The 20,040-nt window shown below is 35.2% G+C and overlaps 1 protein-coding gene across 2 annotated transcripts; it reads right to left on the minus strand.

Moving 5' to 3' along the window:
* Positions 1 to 995: 995 nt before the first annotated feature.
* Positions 996 to 17,200, minus strand: LOC125830685 (phospholipid-transporting ATPase 3-like). Of its 2 annotated transcripts, XM_049509864.1 has the most exons (27): positions 16,671 to 17,200; positions 14,762 to 14,827; positions 14,167 to 14,228; positions 13,715 to 13,796; positions 13,448 to 13,558; positions 11,736 to 11,813; positions 11,523 to 11,619; positions 10,773 to 10,879; positions 10,420 to 10,485; positions 9,959 to 10,080; positions 9,785 to 9,869; positions 9,613 to 9,690; positions 9,396 to 9,512; positions 9,108 to 9,254; positions 8,926 to 9,030; positions 7,999 to 8,141; positions 7,140 to 7,241; positions 6,987 to 7,050; positions 6,701 to 6,913; positions 4,494 to 4,659; positions 4,329 to 4,408; positions 4,005 to 4,244; positions 3,328 to 3,549; positions 3,079 to 3,246; positions 2,608 to 2,967; positions 2,424 to 2,530; positions 996 to 1,440 (listed from the first exon to the last, which is right to left on the minus strand). In XM_049509864.1, the coding sequence occupies exons 1-27, from the start codon at positions 16,839 to 16,841 to the stop codon at positions 1,134 to 1,136; spliced, it is 3,666 nt and encodes a 1,221-aa protein (XP_049365821.1). In that variant the 5' UTR covers positions 16,842 to 17,200; the 3' UTR covers positions 996 to 1,133. The 2 variants fall into 2 exon arrangements, with proteins under 2 accessions (XP_049365821.1, XP_049365822.1); XM_049509865.1 differs by lacking the exon at positions 16,671 to 17,200 and having other exon boundaries at positions 14,167 to 14,223.
* Positions 17,201 to 20,040: the final 2,840 nt, after the last annotated feature.

Here is a 20,040-nt window from a genome sequence, read left to right on the forward strand (position 1 = left end):
AATTTAAGTTATCAATGTCACTATTCATTAGGTTTTGACCCGGATAAAAGAAGACATAAAGTCTTGATGACACTTTACGGTACAAGAAAGTCAACAAGGCAATGGGTTTTAACTCTAGGCCCGGATGAATCATGGAGAGAGATTAAAACTATACCATATAATTTTCACCCATTAATGCAAGAAGGAATTTACATCGATGGAGTTATCTATTTTTTCATTGGTTGTTCTAACTCGAACGGGTCGGAAATCAAGATAGCTAAGTTTAATGTTACAATAGAAGAAATTAGAACAATTTCACTATGGTGTGATGAAGAATATCAAGCTAATATAGAATGGTATTTTAGTTTGATAGAAATTAAGGGAAAATTAGCAGTTATTTATTCAAAATATGGTATAATCAAACTTTGGATTTTACAAAGTGGTGATGAATGGGTGCAACAACTACAAGATCAAGTAGTACCAACAAATTTATCATCACCACTTTGTTGTACTAATACTCATGACCTCGATAAGGAGGAGATCGCGATAGTAGACTCACCAACATCGATTTTATTATATGATTTGAAGAAAAAGACATGGAGACAAATTGATATCAAAGGGCTCACGAATGATGACAAAATTATCGGTATATATAGTTATGACGATAATTGGATTTATTCGTTAGGACGAATATGATTACTTCTTTTTAATTTTTAGTTACCTTAAATTCATACTTTTAGTAGAATTATGCACTTTTGATCTATCTGCTTGTGAAGTTTTGATTATTAAACTGTTAATCTTCTTGCATCCCTACACTAATACTCCATGTAATCTGTACATTGATTCCAGATTAGTCATCTAATGTATCTATGTATAGTATAATGTTTCATACAAAAAAAATATATATTAGAACTATCAATACATAGATACAAGGTGAAGTTGGCATGTGTAATTTACATTCTCCTCAGTTGTTTTTTGCTACAATCTCACTAAACCCAACTAGTATATATATGCAACTGTAGAATTAACTCGAAACGGTACGAAGAATGTGAGTGAAATAATAATACGTACACAGCTAATTCTACGTATCTGTTAAAGTTGTCTAGGAGAGAACAAAGGATAAAGAAGAAAATTTGTACAAAATTTTAGGGAACTCAGCTCTTTTTAGGTGCCTTTGGCCGTGATTTCATCATGCTTGCTCTCCGAGCCACGTCCCACGCCTTTTGAGGTGCCAACACGCCAGCCTGAGATGCAAAAAATGACTCATAACCGGGTGAATCAAAAGCAAAACCAGTATGCTTTGATTTCTGTCCAGGAAGTTGCATTATGGCGTATCTCCTTTCTTCATCTGGAGAAAGCTCGTTACGGATCTCCAATAATCCAATCCTGCTATTGTCAATCTCGTGCTTGTGAATTTCCTGAATAATCTGATAATCATATGGGGAAAACCATCTTTGTACCCTGAAACGAAGCAACTAGATACGTAAGGAAGTAATTGACTAGAGATTCGAAGCAAGAGTAAATGGCCAAAATAAATGAAAAGAAAAGTGAAATTTATCAATATAAAGTTCGACCGGTGAGTTCCCAAACATCCACCATGTAGGTGGAGTTGGACCAGAGAAGGTTTATTTCAAATGTATCAAGCAGGATGTGCCACCTAGGGACTTGCTGTATCATGTTCCTTGCAACGTCAGTGGCGATGGAGTGTTCAAACACTCATTCATCTGAACCCAGTATTTTTGACCCAAAGCATAAATGTGTGTGTGAAAATTGACTAAAATTGCGACAAATAGTATGTTTGAACCCAATATTTTAAGAATATAATAAGATTGAGCCCATAAAATTTAAATCCTAAATCCACGTATGTGCAGCATAGAAGAGAACAAACAGCAAAAAGTAGATTTATGTCGACAATGCGAGTGAGACGAAATTATAGAGGATATTGCATCTCTGCTAACTGTCATCTGTTCCTCGTTCCTTAAACACAATATTAAGGTCAAGAAGTTCTGGTGCAGCTTTCATAGAATCATAATCAGTAAAACAGAGTGACACTCCTTGAGGCAGAACAAGGCAAAGGAGAAATAACAAATATTGGTCGTACAATGACCTTCCATGTGAAAAGTGAGTGAAATGAAAATAAAGTCGTTAGACATAAAGATGACTCGTGGAACAAGATTTTTCGCAAATTTGCTGGCATTAATTATGGGGACACGTTTTCCTGTGGGGAATGCAATTGCTTTCAGATATTTCAGCAGTCAGTACGTTGTGAATTAAAAAATTTATTCACAGTTTTATTTCGACAGAGATATATCCTTGAGAGGCAGCCTATTTGTGAATTTGGAAGAGTTTAAATAAAAGAACAATCTAGCAAAATATGCTATGCTGCAATGTAATACATGATATTAATTACAAGTAGTTTAAGAAAATTTACTCCAGAGACTTACCCCTGATATAGGAAGTCAACAAAAAGTGCAGCAACTGGTACAAGAAGCAGCGCGAGGTAGAAATATAATGTGCTTATCAGAACAATGATAACTAAATAGATACCCTCCTGTGATGAATACAAATCAACCACGTTAGAAAGTGAATTGATCTTAGGAACCTACCAAAACATGTGCGGAAACTCACCTGTTCTTTGTGCAAGTGGATACCCGAGTAGATAAAGACAAAAATGAACCACAATAATATGCTCCCTCCAACGCTAATGTGATGCCATCTTGTAATTGTGTTGCACATCATAAGGAGACGCAAATTGACAGTTACAACAACACAGGTGTAGGCCATTGTACTGACATCCCATAGGCCAAACATCTTGCCAGATGAATTTATTCCCTTCGTACTCGAATAGGTTACAAAATTATACAAGATTAATGATTGATATACTGCAAAAAAAGCCCAGGTGGCCACAACTCTCCATTTGAAGAATGTATTTCTAATTCCTTCTTTGTATAACTCAGGATATTTCCTGGAGAGAGATGCACTGACATCCTAAAAGCACAATAGATGTGTATAAGCAACAAGAAACTGCATCGTAGTTAGAGAAACAGTCATCACTGTCATACATCCCTAAAGCTGACAAAACTGAAAAAAATCAGATACCTTCTCAAAAAGCCCAAGAATAATAACAGGAAGCGCTGTGAAGATCACATTGTAGAGAGACTGGAACCAATCATCATAGAACCTTTGACCAGAGAATCCAGTGCCGAAGGTAAACCAGAACTGAGTGAGTGTAAACATCAGATTCTTGTAAAAGAAATAAGTCACCACCTGCACATAAAACTTCCAGATCACATAACTACCCGTACAGATCATAAAAACTTGCACACAGCAGACCAGATGAAGGTAAACCTTGCATATTCTAAGATATGACCAGCGTCCATGGACAAGCAATAAATCGGTGAGAAAGCGGAACTGAGCTATTGCAAAATCACTAGACATCACTGCTTGCATTCCTTCCTGTCCACTTATTCCAACACCAACATGAGCAGCTTGAATCATACTCACATCATTAGCACCATCACCAATACTAAGTGTAATTCTCTGAGCCCCCTTCCTAACCAAGCTGGTTACCTGAAAGCAATTGGGAAGTTGATAAATGTCTTCTGCCTACAAGTTTTGACAATCAAAAAGCTCATCCTAACTTCACAAACATTACAGTATCTTTTATTTGTAACTTCCAAGAATATCACCAAAACTCTGAACTGTAAAGGTGCCTCTTGAAGAAACCAAAATTGTTGATAATGAAATGTAAACCCCAAAAGAGCATTTCAAGACATACAAATATGCTAATGTTATTACAAAGTGATACAGTGAGATAAGGAACAGATTTGATGAAACATATTATAATGCGTATAAACTTTTGAGCTGCCAGGCAGATGTGACAGACAAACTAAGAATGCTCCCATTTCATGAAAGGGACAGATAAAAATTGGTGACTCCATCCATGTTTATAGTTAAAAACACATTTTGACGTGAAGAAACCACAAGCCAGTTAGACAATTTCCAAGGAGGCCTAAGGACCTCACCTGAGCTTTCTGTAAAGGAGAAACACGACAGCAAACCACTGCACTGCAATTCAAGCTCAAATTCAACAACATTACACGAAGACTTGGGTCTAAGGCATACATTAAGACCTTCCCATCAATTACTAGCGCTAACTTTGGTCTAGATGCTGAATGGAGAAGCTCTTGCGCTTCATCATAACATCTCCGCAGCTCATTCTTGACTGTATCTTTCATAAAACGAGCAAGCTCCACTTGGTCACCCTTGTGAAAAACAAGTAATTGTTAAATGTTGTGGATTTGTCAACTGACAAACAATAAAATCAAGAAATGCTGCTCAGTGCTCACTCTCTCTTCCACTTCTCTGATTTCATCAGTTTCTGAGCTAATAACAAATTGCTTCATGCTATTATTGATCAAATTGCATGCTGCAATACACAAGTGAATCAGGATAAGATAGTACACGGAAAGTAATTATCAACAAATTGTAGACTGCCTATTACTTATACCAACCATAAGCAATGTTTATTGCTGTTTCCAGTTTATCCCCAGTAAGCACCCAAATCTTAATTCCAGCCCTTGAAAGAGTCTCTATGCAGGCAGGTACACCCTCTTGAAGCTTGTCTTCTATAGCAGTGCATCCAATCAAGACAAGATCCTTTTCTATCAGTTCTGACACCTGCGTAAAGCTACACATTTAGAAAAATAATGACACGTAAAGAAGCACTTAAATCTTAACCACCAGTAAAATTCTGGATGAAGTAAAGTAAAAGAAGAAGAGCTCTAGGGAGAGGAGGATTAAACTGGGTGGCTGAAGAAAAGACGCTCTGTGGTGAACAAACAACAAAGGAGTATATCCTATCTAGTCTGTCTACAAGGGCACTAAATGCTACACCAACAGTAGACTGGCCATGGAAGGCTATCTGGAGAACTAAAGTTCCTAAAAGGTGGCTTGATTTGGGTGATTGTTCCTTGGGAAGGATAATATATTGAAAAGGATTATCTCTCTGTGCAACAAGTGCTATTGCATGAAAGGGAGACAGATTCAGTAAGCCATATTTTTTATTCATTGCTTGGTTGCCAAGGAATTGTGAAACCTGGTTCTGTTCATCTTAAGATGGACCAAAGGAGTTAAAACATGTTCTTTGGTGCTGGAAGGGAACAAAGATCCAGAAGAACAGGAGGAACTTATGGCTATAGCTATGTGCATTCTGTGGGTGTTACGGATAGCAAGATACAACAGATGCTTTGAAGGAAGAAGCTCCTCGGTGCATCAACTGAAATACTCCTCTCGTTTTTTTTTTTTGGTTTGATCTTCAAAATGTGAACAATGTAGATGAGTGTTAGATTTTATCAACTCCCTCCATTTCTAACAACGGTTACTCTTTTCAGCTTGTATATATCTGCAAAACTACAGTAACTCGGTGCTATAAGGGATAATATCATACCTTCTTTTAATGAAAAGAGAGGAGAGAGAAAAGAGCTCCAAGCTACAGTACATTCTTTTATTGCTTATTAACCATCTGTTATCCGAAGCCCACTGGCCAAGTAATTCTTTTATCGGTAAAAGGACCAAAAATACCCCTAGATTATCGGAAAAGGTTTAAATATACCCTCCGTTCATCTATTTTGCTAAAAATACCCTCCATTCACCATTTTGGGCTTTTGGCTCACTTTTGCCCTTAAAATTAACAGACTTTTCTTAAATCAATTTTTTATTATTATTATTTATTACGTGGCAGATATCTATTTGCTGAAATTAAAACCCCACCTTCACCCCTTTATTTGACCCGCCCCATGACCCGATTCCGATAGTCTAGGGGTATTAACCATGGTATTCGAAGCCCACTGGTCAACTAATCCAGATTCATACCGAGTAGGACCACTAAGGGGATAAAGTGCTCCATACAATAAAAGTTTTCCATTCCTAGGGCTTGGGAATAAATCTCAACCATCCCACCACATCTCTCGGTAGTAAGCTTTGAGTACATAGTGATAACAACCGGCATCATTATTAATGAATCATCAAAAATGTATCTCTTAATATACAACCTCCATCCATTATACTCATATGATTTAAGAATATTGTTACAGCTGATAACAGTTGGCAACAATACCTGAAATCTTCTATGAACTGTTAGTCTGATACCAATAAGCTTCTTCTTCTTCTTCTTTTGATAACTGAGAAATCCCTGAGGGTCGCTAGTGCACGGTTTGAATCTCGGTGGATATTGGGCCCACCCTCTACCCTTCTCCACTTAAATACCAGGCTTTTGTTAGCGTCAGGGTACGAACTTGTGACGTGTTCCTTAGTCCTAACTCACACCTCACAAGCTGCGCTCGTACCACTAGACCAAAGGCGTTGGGGGCATTACTAATAAGCTATTAATGAAGTTTCATTTACATCAGCCGTTCTCTGGAATACATCAAACTATACTTTGAAAACAATTTTGGAATCTGTGTCTGGCACCTTGAACCGGAAGGATAACAATGAAGGGAACTATTGATACTCTAGACTACATGCTCAACAAAAACAACCCTTGCCAAAAGGGACTAGCAGATTTTCAAGAAAAGAAGAATTTAACTGCCAAACAATGAATTTACAATCATTACAAAAGATCTCCTTAATGTAACAAATATGGAAAATACAACAGCAGTGTTTTCTTTTGATAAGGTAATATAAGGAAAATATAACAGCAGTGTGAATTACAGATACACACCTCATCCAGTTTCTTTTCTCGATCTCGAATAGAAGATTTTGCTTGAATGAATTTTTCATTCCAACTTTCGTACAAATCAGGGTTTAGTTCTCTATAAGCCAAGCAAAGTGTACGAAGTCCAGCAGCACCAAATTGCTCCAAGTGCTCCCTAGTTCTTTTCTTCAAATCACCTTCTCCATCACGCAACCTCTCATAAATAACATTATCTGCACCCTGTCAAAAGAAGGTTGTCTGATATTTTCTAGCAAGTAATCCAAGTAAAATATCCTTCTTTGTAAGTGCTTACCTTGCAATAGAGTACCAATCTACCATCAGGATAGCGACATACAACAGACTGACGCTTTCTCGTACTGAATACAAAAATAAGGATAACAGTCAAACCTCATAGCTCATACCATCACACAGATAATGCACATAGAAAGTGAGAAAGTCCAAACACCTGTTGAATTCAAGGACATTCAAAATCTCATAGGGAATATCTTGAATCTGTCCCATCCTCTCAACGTGTGATTCACGCACATAAATCAATGTTGGAGTACGCCTGTAAAAATGTAAATTTAACAGCGGACCAGAAACAAATAGAATAGCAAGCAGTAATAATGATACAAAATAAGCAAACCCAACTCTTCACATAATTTGATACCTTAACTATGTATTAGCAGACAATGACTTCTGCTAACTGATCTACCAGATAATTACTCTTTCAATCAATCAAATACCAATAATAGTCTCTTACCTAGTCTTCCACCCAGAAAAATAGCATGTGATTAAAAAGTTGACACCTCAAGAAAATAAATGCCAATAATAAGTTCAAACCATCACTAGATTTCTCCATTCTCTGTTCACTCTACAATTTAATTCTCCTACCCCCACTACAAACAAGTCAACCACCCACCAAAATGGTGATTATTATCCTTATCTAACCTGGACTATTCTTGGACTTATAGTTAGTGCAACAGAATATTCTGTAAATGTTCTTAATAGTTAGCACCAGAAACAGAATTTCACTTTCAATTTGAATCTCTTCTTTCCATGCCTAAAGAAATTAAGAACAAGATTTAAAAGCACAAGTTTACATGCACTCTACCATACAATGGTCATTGGTCTCACCACTTAGACTTGGAGAAAACAGTAATGCTCAAGTCTTTCAGCCAAATTATCTATGTTAGTTACCTCCTAGGCTTCCATATATATTCACATTATTAACAGATTCACAACGGAATTATATCATTTCCAGCAGCATAAATTCTACTTTATCTTTCTGATAGGGAAAACTAAAATTGTAAGTATCCACGCACTTGTAAAAGAAGAAGCCAAAGTTCTTTGCTGCTGCAACCAAAGCAGCCTCATCAGGAGAAGCTGCCTGATATCGTATTTTTTCTGGGGTCTCCTCACCTTCAGGAAGCACGGTATGACATATTGCAAGGCATCTGAAAAATTCCTGAACAAACAACCTTGGTCATTGTTAGGTTAGAGGTCTGTGAGCGCTAAATAAGAAATCAGACAGCATTTTTGTGAAAGTTTGCACCATATCAACTCTAATGTGAATGGGATATTCACATGCAAAAGTTACTAACCGAGTTATATATTCCCAAGAAAAATCCATTTATAAAAGTTGTTATAACTGTTCACCTTTTCCTTAATATATGGGCCCAACATATTCCCCATATAAAAGGAAACAACAATCTTTATCAGTTTATCATGTCTTCTCTTGATAATGCGGGAAAGACGGGCATTGAGTTTATATCTAGGAGTTGTTTATAACTTTACATAAATGTTCACCTTTTCCTTAATATATGGCCCCAACATGTTCCTCATATAAAAGGAAACAACAATCACTATCAAAGATGGGCATTGAGTTTAAGGCCAAGGAAAGAGAAAGGAAATCAATACCACAATGAGTTGCATACAAATATCAATGAAGGACACAGAAATAACTAAGTATCAAAAAAGCATAAACCAGAGGATAGGAATAGAAGTTTTTAATTTACTTAACAGTGTGACTTACACTTCAGCTATATCTGATTTCAGTAACTAGGTTAACAATAACAAAAAAGGTCCTAAAAATAAACAAAAGAGACAGGGGCAATTCACTACAACAGCAGTAACTTTCTGGTGTTTTCTTTAACAGCAAGTTAATGATATTTCATTGTTCAAACAGACACTCAGGCACAAACCAACTGATTTTCGTGATTTTGTTCCACCATGATAATTCAATAATATACCTTGCATGAATCAGGATGAGGTTCATTCCTCCAGGCACCTCGCATCAGCCGAGCATCATCAAAATTGAAACCTTTTTCTCGTGCCTCATTTGATGAATTTTGTACCTATCAATTCTCTAAATCAACACAATGCAAAGCCATGAATCCTTTTATACATTATCCCTAACTTAAAGGCTGTTTACCTCAACTCTTGTTCCACTTCGTTGTGCAGTTCCCATCTCAATTTCAGTAATACCACTGCCATATATCTCTCCTCCAATAGAACACTTGAAGAACTCCATCAAGTTCCTCGTAAGAGTTCCAGTTTTGTCAGAAAATATGTATTCCACCTACCCGTAGAGATCAATGATCAATGATTCGAGATTGAAAGTTAAAAACACAGCATGAACTAGAGTCAAGGGTAAACAAGGACACATTGCATTGCGAGCAAATTAATTTCACCATACTTCTAGTCACTGACTCAAAATTACCTGCCCAAGTTCCTCGTTCAAATTAGATGTCCTAGCCTGTGCAGGGGTGTTACTCTCAGCATGGTACATGTGTAAGTCATTGTTGATGAACTTTGTGGATTGAATAAACTTAACCATCTGTAAGTGAAAACCAGAGAGAAGATGAGAAAAGGAGAAAAAGATACTTCAAAATCAAAATTCTGCATAATACAACAACAAAAACTGCCATAAGATCCACCTCAACAGAGACATAGAGAGAGATGGGAATAATCGGTGAATAGAGAGTGATTAAGGTGAACATGGTCAAAGCAGCAACCTGAGCACAAAACAAAAGAGCAATTAGAAACAAATACCAAGAAAAGACCGAAGAAACACTGAGAAGTTCCGCAAGTCGAGAATCAAATAGTTACCACAAATCTATTGTCAGGATTGGATTGTGCGTCTGAGCTGCTTTCAAACCGTAAATAAAAATATTTCTTATTTATGAATACACCACTGCAAAGATCCAAGCAACCTTTTCAACACTGATGGGAATATAAAGCAGTGTTCTAAATTGGCAGGTAGGTTGTAGAAACTAATCGAACCTGCATATAGCTCCCAATAGACACATGCTGAAGAGAACACTAAAAAGAGTTAAAATAAGCTTATCAAGTTTCTTCTCCAAAGAGCTTCTCTTGGAAGGAATCTTCATGGAATTCATCATAACCTGCAGTGAAAACGCAGTTGACAATTTACTTAGAATATAAACCTAAGCAAAGGAAAACTCAGGTCACAAAGCAAAGCGATAAATATAACCCAAATGAATATTCATCGAAGACAGGATGTTCCTAAATCTTTACACAAAAATATCCATGAATAGACTAGAATTGTTACTGAACTACTTAATGGCATGAGTAACCTACTTTTTTAAATTATTTTTTAAGTATGGCCAGCAAAATGAACCTGTGGTCCCAAGAAGAAAAATAAAAGAGGGAGAGGGGCAGAGAAAGAGAGAGATAGTGTATATGAGTGTGGTAGCTTATAAGTTAAAATACAGAATTGATACCTTTGTTTCATGCCCTGTGAAAATGACAGCCCCAACAAGATACTGTGTGTTTCTCAAGCTGCAGCCCTGTAAAATAGAGATAATATCAAGAAGGAAAACACTAAGCAAATTCAACAAGTATACTTTCTCTGCATCAGAGAAAAAGTATAGCAAAACAGCATAGCAACTCCAAATGTAATGCACAAAATGGAAAAGACAAGGCCGCAGGTCATCTTATCATGAACCACCAGTAAGAATCAATAAACCATAAGTTTTCCGATTTGATAGTACTTATCACAGTATATTGTAAGAACAGGAGAGAGAGAGAGAGCAACAAAAGAAGAAAAATAAAAACACGGGAAAAGACTAGGTACCCTTAATAGAAGTTGATTTGGACCGAGTGGCAAGGTTTGCTTTTGAATTATCAGATTGCCAGCAAAAGTGTATAATGAGTTATTAGGTTGCTCACATTGTACTTCTCCTGGAAATAAGAAACGTGAAAGGAAACATCATACACAACATCCATCAAAGGTATATCCGTGTGTGCATTAGAATCAAAGAGTGAAGATTTCACTTAAGATGTAACGTAACAAGATCATCATTATGTGATATAAACGATAAACCAATAGCATATCTGTTGATCAGCATCTGCAGGAGATCACAGATAAGTTACCAATCTAAATATTATAACTTGATCGTTTGCAGTAACATATATTTAAACATGAGTCTGTGTAGTCATTATGTGGACAGCATGTTAACAATTGTTCAACTTTTAACACCAATGTCAGAAGATAAGTATTCAACAGTGTATGACCTACTGAACTTACATGCTAAGTAAATAAAATTAAATCACTATTGGTGTTAACAGTCTGTAATCAAGATAACATCAAAAGGCATGTTTCACCAATTCTGATGGTTGTTGTTGGTTCTACCTAATCTGATGCTTAGGAAACAGGAAAAGAAGGAGAAAGATCGATTGAAGGAATTGCATGCCTATTTCAGATGCTAAATTACAATAAAATGTTTGCAATTTAGGATGATGGCATTTGGACATCAGAAACTTCACATACATGCATGATTGTGCAGAGACATTAGACTGAGCTGCAGCTGCACAGAAGACCAACCTGTAAATCCAGAAACTTTATCGGGAGTCACATAATCCCAGGTTTTCTCTAGTGCTTTTCTGATCTTTAAATTAGTTTCACCATCCAAATTTGCAGTCTGTGGTAATTCATGTAGAAATAAAGAGAGAGATTGTAGAGATAAGAGACCAATGCATTCATTTATTTCACAAGAGGAAATTAAAAAAGATTGTATTGATGCAGACCAAGTACAACCTCAATATAGCAGACCCCATCAGGGTTTGTGCTGGCAAGAAAAAGAAGATCTGCTGGAAAGAACTCATCCTGCTTAACCTGCACAAGAATAGCCAGCTTATACCACCTTAAACTCTTCATTGAAATAAAGAGTATTTCCTATATTTTGCAAACTTTCACAAAACAAATTCTGTTAAGTACTGCAAATATTTCTGAGAAGCAGATTTGAATTCCTTCCCGTAAAATTTTCTTAAGAGAGAAAGAGTAAAGCCAGATAGTCATATCCCTAAGGTGGGAGCTCACTGACTGAGCTGAACAAGCAGATCAGTGTCTGTCTATAACTCTTCAGATTCAACCCCACAAATATATGGACTTAACCATTATAAATTTTAGAGATTAGATTCAAAGTTATCAGCTACTAGAGCTTACCGCTCCTTCAGTAAATGAAGTATTTCAGTATTTATCTTAGGTTTTGTTTAATTATGTGTAAACCAGCATTCTTGAATTGTGTTCTACCAATTCCATATAATGAGAAGACAATCTTAAATTTATGATTAGGTAGGTCTGCCTCTATTCACAATGCAGTTTTGGAGCTCATTAAATAGAGGATTTTTGGTCTGTAACATGGCAATGCTCAACCAAGGATGGAGTAGAGATAATGCCAGTAAGGGGCAGGTAAATCAATAGTCTAGCATCTTTCTCAAAAGAGATTAAGAGGATGCCAGTACCAACTATTCAGCATCTTCCGCAATGCATGTGAATCCATCCACCAAGAGAGAAATGTACAGTAATATGAATTCATATATTTTAGTAATTAGCTATAGCCACCAACATAGCTCATTCAAAACCAGCATTTAAAAAATCCATGCATGTGACTAACTGGTGTCACAACCAGACATCCATCTCTGACATCATCAACAGCAGATTCTCACATTTATGCAAAAAGAAGCATATCCACACAGCTTTGACTTAATACAAACTTTCTCCTTTGATGACTTAGTTCAAGTGTTTGAGGAGTGGAAACAACCTCTTTCCAAAATTGCAAGTAGAATGTTGCTTCTTTTGCTGGTATACGACCACACTCTCCTACCTCTTATTAAAGCATTTAACTAAATAAAATTTGATTAGCTAGATGCTTTTTTGATTGAACCTAAAGTAGTTGGAACTTGGATGTCTCTCCAGATTTATGATCAGAATAAAATCTCTGCTGAAACTATGAGATCAAAGAGTCGTTAGAGTTGGGAAAAAGTAATATGTTGCTCAACAAAATGACAACAATAAAAATGTGCATTCCAATACTTCTTTTTATTATAACTGATATCGTCTGTAAATTCCATTTACTTGGGTTACCCTAGTACTATCTCCAAACATGTCAGTCAACTAGGAAACTGGTATATATGGATCAGTCAAAGCAGAGAAGAAGCTTCTAAGATATGATTGGACCCCTGTTGAATACATAATTGATAATTAAAAACAGATACAGGTCCATGTGAAATAGCCATTAACATAATAACAAAGTAACAGAAGATAACCTTCACATAACAAGCTAACAAAAGATGTCTTATGTCAGAATACAGACAAAACAAAAGTTGATAATGAGAGCCACAAACAAAAGAGCTCAGCCAAGAAAGCTGCATAGCTTGTTGGATATTGAACAGAACGCCATCTACCCTACAAACCCTAAAGCAAAAGAGAGAATATAATTGCAATGACTGCTTTGTAAATACACTTACTCTCACAATATCTCCAGCTTGCAACTTCTTCCAAGGTACACTGACCCATTGCTGATCTTGAAACACGTCTATAGAAGTTTTGTTAATTAACAAGTCATTCTGAAAACGCTTCTGCAATAGTATCAAAGGAATAAGAAAAGAAAATGTAAGTGAATAGGTCAAATGCACAAGGGAAAACCCAGTAGTCTGTTAGTCTATCTTAAGAATGTCATAAAAATGGCATTTTACGAATTATAAGTATGAAGGAAAAGGAGCAACAGTACTCACCCAATCCTCCCAAGCCTCCTTAATAAGAGAGACAAGAAGCACCAAGCTCAAAGGAAGCACATTTGTTATAGGACTTACAGGACTGCATTACAGCAACACTTTTCAGAAGTAAATACACAGGAAGCATAGCTCATCTAATACAATGTACCGATTCACTTGTAAAACAATTTTTGAGAATGCTTTTCCTTTTTTGTGAGAATGCTCCTAAAACAATTTGCAAGATGATTTTTATCACCAGATCACCAAAATAAAGAGAAATTTTCTTATTATAGGCTCAATTTTCATTTCTCGTGATACAGTAATCCCCCAATTACTTTTTTTTTTTTTAAGGAGGTTTCACCCACTTACTCTCATGAGCACATCCCCCTTTTAACTTTTTGGTGTTTGGTGAGACAAAATAGAGAGGATAAGTTAACCCACATAATAGATGGAGATAACAGAAATTCACGTACCTGACTGGAGTGCATGACAAAATTGAGATCATAAGGAAATACAGATTAGCCACCCGCCTGAACTGTCAGTATAAGAAGAAGGGTGAAGAGATAAGATAAAGATAATAGAAAAAACAAGCATTGAATAATATAGCTGATTGGGCTCTTCATCCATACTTACGGCTATGTAATAACTACTCTAAAGAGAGGAAACATTTTTACTGCTTTTCTTTTTTTTAATAGATACAGTGGCACTATATCTTATTCTAGTTTTTCATGAGCTTTTTCTTCACCACACCAGTACCACATTGCATGTATGAACCTACTTCAAATCTTTATAGCTACTCAAGAAACATCTCTCTACATCTTCTGTTGATATATTTCAACATGGCATACATGATTTGGTCCTTCCAGGGAGTTATTGCAGGATCATGTGACCTCTGTATTAAACATCCTGTATAATAAGCCATGTAGACCTGATTTGACTAAATTTTGTGTTTCTGGGAAGTTTCCAACTTACGAACTAAAACTTACAGTTTAAGCTTGGTAGAGATAGAGAGAAATTAAATGGCTGAAAGAAAAAACAGTACACAGTATGGGAGATAAAATAATTTACCTGTTCAAATAACCCTTTTGGCAAGAATGTTATGACGTCATACTTTGTAGTCGACACAGAATTTCCCTGAAAAGGAAAAAGGAATTCTCCACATTGGCTCAGGTGCAATTTAACACTTATAAGGAATATAATGGAACGTGATTGTATATGGACAGCACTAGACAGCATTTGGGAGCTCCTTCATAAAGGATTTAAGTGACCCTGATCAGTGCAAGGCAAGTTTTGTTGCTTACAATTTATCTCTTCACAGACAACGAAACTGAAAACTATTTTTATATGGACTTCATTACGCAGCTTAACTTTGAGAGCTTTCTTGATAAAACAATTAAGTGATCTTTGTCAGTGTTAAGGCAAGTTTAAATTGCTTCCTAGTGGACCTTGGAAGATTCACAGACAAAGAAACTGAACTACATGTTTCCTTTTTTCTCCTATGTCAAATTTACTTGGATAGTTGACTTACATCAACAATGAGCTCCACAGGAAGATGAGCACACTTTCAAAAGACATTCTAAATGATTTAACAGCACTGGTTTGAGGACATAAGTAACAGCTAATCCATATAAGAATGCGATGACATTTTCATTGTTTCTCTGTAATCAGATAAAGTTACCAACAAGGACTTGGCTAGACACCCTTGGGATGAAATTTAAGTAGTAAAAACAAAATAGCAGCAGAAAATTGTCTAGTCTCATTGCATGTGTAAGTTGTAAATCATAGGTAAAACCTGATGTATTAAAAAACAGCACATACAAGAAACACCACAAAATCTAAAAAGCAATGAGAAACATGGATTAAACTAGAAATTGCTTGGAGTGCCCAAATACATCCTGTAGTTTGCAGCAACTAAAAGCATGCTAGTAAAGGAAAAAGGAAAGAAGGATTTAGAGCCTGTTTAAGTAAGTTGATTGTACATAATTGATAATCATTAAGTGCTAAAACTAATTTATAATAAGCAGCTACACATGTGGCTAGAATGCGATACGGATAATAAGCAATTGATATTTCATGGATTCTTCATTTGCCTTGATGTAGCCATGTTGAATTGGTATGATAACAGTTTTGGTACTTCATGCAAATTCTTGAAGAATACACTAAAAATAGTAAAAACCTAGACACACCATACTGAATACCTTCCACGTTTCCAATACTCATAAACAAATCCATGTAACGAAGTCCACCATTATAAAACAATGTATTTGATTAAGAAAATACAAATACAAATACAATTAACAGAACCAAAAATTATGTGCGCAAGTAGAAACGAAATGGAGTTTCCAAGTAGTATCTACCTATCCATCATTTTCCAGTTATTGAAAAGGAGCCTTTTTGTTACAAAGTTGTCATAATGTACCCAGGAGACCATGGGTCAAAAAGTGAAAGCAGTTTCTTACAGAAATTCAAAATAAGGCCACACACAATAGAACCAATGTAATCCGATCCTTCCCCCAACACGAGGGTAGCGGAAACTTAGTGCACCGGAGTTACCTTTTTGTAAAACCCCAGAAAACACAGTAAACTCAAACATTTCAAGTCCTTACCCATCGACCAAATCCTAGACCAGTATTCACCATTCCTAACCCATGCATTTGATTTGATGATAAACACACAAATAAAACAAAACTTCAGATTATCACTGTTTCAAAAACATATAGTACCATAATTAGGCAAGTAAATGAAATGAAAAGAGTTCATAATGAAACACCAAGTCATTTTGAATAACTGATTCACTATTCCTTCATTCTCCATTCATCAAAAAAACTACTTTATTCATCATAAACCCAGAAACACAGCAAACTCAAACATTTCAAATTCTAAACCCATATGCACCATTCTAAACCAACGCATTTGATCATAATAAGCAAAAAAACAAAAACTTTAACAATAACTAAGAATAGGAAATAAAAAAAACCTTGAATTTGGCGAGAGCATTTGCATCACGATCATTACAAAACACGGTTCGATGACCAGGTGCTTGTGGTTGTACTTTACCGAGACGAATATTTTTAGAAGAAGCAATACGATTCCTCATCGCTGCATCTGCACCTCCCGCCGATCCAGATCCTCTCCATCCTCCCGGCATCCTTCTCTGATCTCGGCGGAACAAATATCTCTTCTCTGAACGAACACAAACGTTTTGATCTCCACCGGAAACCTACAGTCTTCGCCTTCTTCGTTGTTATCACCGGACAGATTAGTCCCCGTCTACAATTATACCGATTTCGCCGGAACTACGTCGTCGCCGGTGCAATTCTTCTTCTTCCTCCTCCTCTTCTTCTTCGTATATTTTGAAATTGTGAATTAAGTTGAAGGAAGTTGAAGAAGATGAGTTTTCAAATGTTGAATTTTTCATAAATTCAAACGTTTCTTCTTCATAGGCATCAAGGACTTCTCAACCATTTTTCTTTTTTTCCCATTTTCTTAACCGCGTTGAAGAAGAGAATATTTTTGGGGAAAAAAAACGAAAAAGGAAAAGAAAAGAAAAAAGGAAATATTAATTGTTTTATATATATTTTCTCAATTTTACCTATAGAAATTCACGTGAGATATTTTGTATATCAACTTTAAATAAAGGAGGAACGATAAAATGATCGAAATGGTATTTAGTTTATGCGTTTTGATTCGATTTGGTTCTTTCTTAATGTACAAATAAGAAGATAGAAGTGAATTGTAATATATTTTAAAAGTTATTAATTTAGTCCAAATCAAATAAATAAAAACAATTCTTATTAGGTCTATTAATATGTGTAGTAAACAATTAAATTACAAAATAAAGATAATTTTTATATTGTTTAATCTGATTTTAAAATTTCCAACTCTTCGAATATAGAGGAGAAGTTTGAAGAAAACTATAAAATTATAATTTTATAGTAAGTATATATAAACTATGTAGGCATTGTATGAAGGAAGATGGCAAGGGTCTTGCTTTATTTTGACCAAAAGAAAAAGTAGCATTGTATTTAGCTAAGAACCATACTAGTCATATTTTGAAATATATTAATAAAAATAATTTTGTTTCTATGATCGATTAGATATTAATTCTAACTTTTGTTTATTACTTGATCAGAGGTTCATTGTAAATATCTTAAATTTCTATCTTATAAGCAAAATTAATTTATATTCCATATGAAACAACAGCTTGCCTAGCAAATTTCCCTATTTTTTATTGAATTAATCAAATTCAATTTTTCTCATCCTATCTCGAAATAAATTCACTTGAAATTGCTAGGCTTCCTATTTCTATATTTCAGTATGTATAGGGAACTGAATTATTATTATTATTATTAGCAAGGACTTGGCAAGAAACAATGACGTTTCAGTAGTGCTAACGTGCGCACAAGGTGCATTGTAACTGAAAGACCGTTGAAATTTTCTGGTACGTAGCAGTTATTGGCTTTTTTCTAATAGTAAACATCGTGTTGGTTAAGGTGTCGTCAATTTTCATTTCTACTTGGCTTTATATTAAAATAAATAAATGATTTATTTAATTATTCTAACAAATAAAGAAAATTGTATTATTTCCTTTTAATATTTTTATTATTAAATAACTACATAAAAAAATAAAACAAATCAATTTAGATTTAAATTATTAAAACATAATTAATAAGATTAGTTTAATAAATACTCCTCCGTTCAATTTTATTTGTCACATTTTGACTTGGCACACTCATTAAGAAAATAACTATTGATATAAGTATTTTATCAAACTATTTATATTAAATGATATCTTGAAAAACAAGTATTTATTGTCTTTTTCTTATATGCCAAAAGTAATAAATAAAAATAAAAATTGATTTTAGAAATAAATGACAAGTAAAAATAAACAAAGCGGTAAATTATTAGCAACGAATCGGCACCGTGACGGCTTAAAAATGGTAACAACTCTTAAATATCGCAACCCTTTTCCATTTTTCATGGTTGACTCACTAAAAACTAGAATTTTTGCCACCTTTCCACGCAATGCAATATAGTTTATAACGAAGGTATGCATTTATTTTTGCCACCCTTCCACGCAATGCAATATACTTTAGAATTTTTGCCACCATTCCGTTATTTTGGCCAAAAGGATTTTTTCTTATTTTAATTTTTTTATTTCATTTAAGACATTCTACTATTTTCTCCGTCTCATTTTATATGTCATCTCTTTCTATAAATAGTTGTACCACAATACTTGTCATTTTATAAAATTTATGCATAAATTGTCATATTTTGCCTATTATACCCTTGATAGAATAGTTAATTAATCTTGTCATTTATTAATAAAATTGACTTAAGAAAACATTAAATAAAGATAGAAAGGTAAAGTTACATCATTTCTTAATGCAAGTGCAAAGTAAAAAGATAACATATAAAATGGGACGGAGGGAGTACAATTTATTTCACTCAAGCACTTGAACACATGATAAAATCAGTTTAAATTTTGATTATTATTTTTTTGTCTATGCTCTCAAGTGTTTCATTACATATAGAGCTGTCAAAAAGGGACGGCCCTGCCCCACCGGGTCCCAAGCCTCACGGGCCAAGGAATTTGAAGGGCTAGGGCGGGCCGGCCTTTCATTTGGTAGGGCCTGAAAATGCTCAACCCAACCCAACCCTAGAAGGGCCGAGGGCTAGGGCGAGCCAACTTTTTTTTTTCTTGTCAAACTTGTAATTCTATAACATCAAGAAAATGAGAAGATTTTCAAATCAAATATGGTAAACAATGGTGTTGTTTCAATAACACTAGCAAAAATTTAGTGTAATTAGCATGTATCTTGCATACCAAATATGCTAGTGAGATAAGAGAGTGACAAGCAAGATGGGAGGGAGCAAGGGCGCGAGATTTGTATATGTATGCTAGATACATGCAAATCTACTTTGATAGAGTGTATCTAGGACAAATTAACCTAATTTTGAGTCCATATATTCCGACATACATGTATCTGGGTACGAAGATTCATAATATTACAACATAACGTGTATTCAAATAATTAGATTATATACTAGTGAGATTATTGTAAATTACTCTTGAATAAAAAGTTTTGGCCCATGGCCAACCCCGACCCAACCCTGATCAAGCCTCAAGGGCCAAGGGCTTATATGGGCAGGACTTATAAGCCCTAATTTTAAATGGGCTTGAAAAATCATATCCCAACCCTACCCCAATAACGGGTAAGGTTGGGCCAGCTCCATGGGCTAAGCCCATTTTGACGGCTCTAATTACATAGATAAGTTAATAACTTAAAATAAAGGGCATTAGCCTCAATAAATCATAAAATCTCATACATGTTCTAATTGAGACT

The sequence above is a fragment of the Solanum verrucosum genome, unplaced genomic scaffold (genome assembly GCF_900185275.1).
Source record: "Solanum verrucosum unplaced genomic scaffold, falcon-dt-bn FXZP01000154.1, whole genome shotgun sequence".
NCBI lineage: Eukaryota > Viridiplantae > Streptophyta > Magnoliopsida > Solanales > Solanaceae > Solanum > Solanum verrucosum.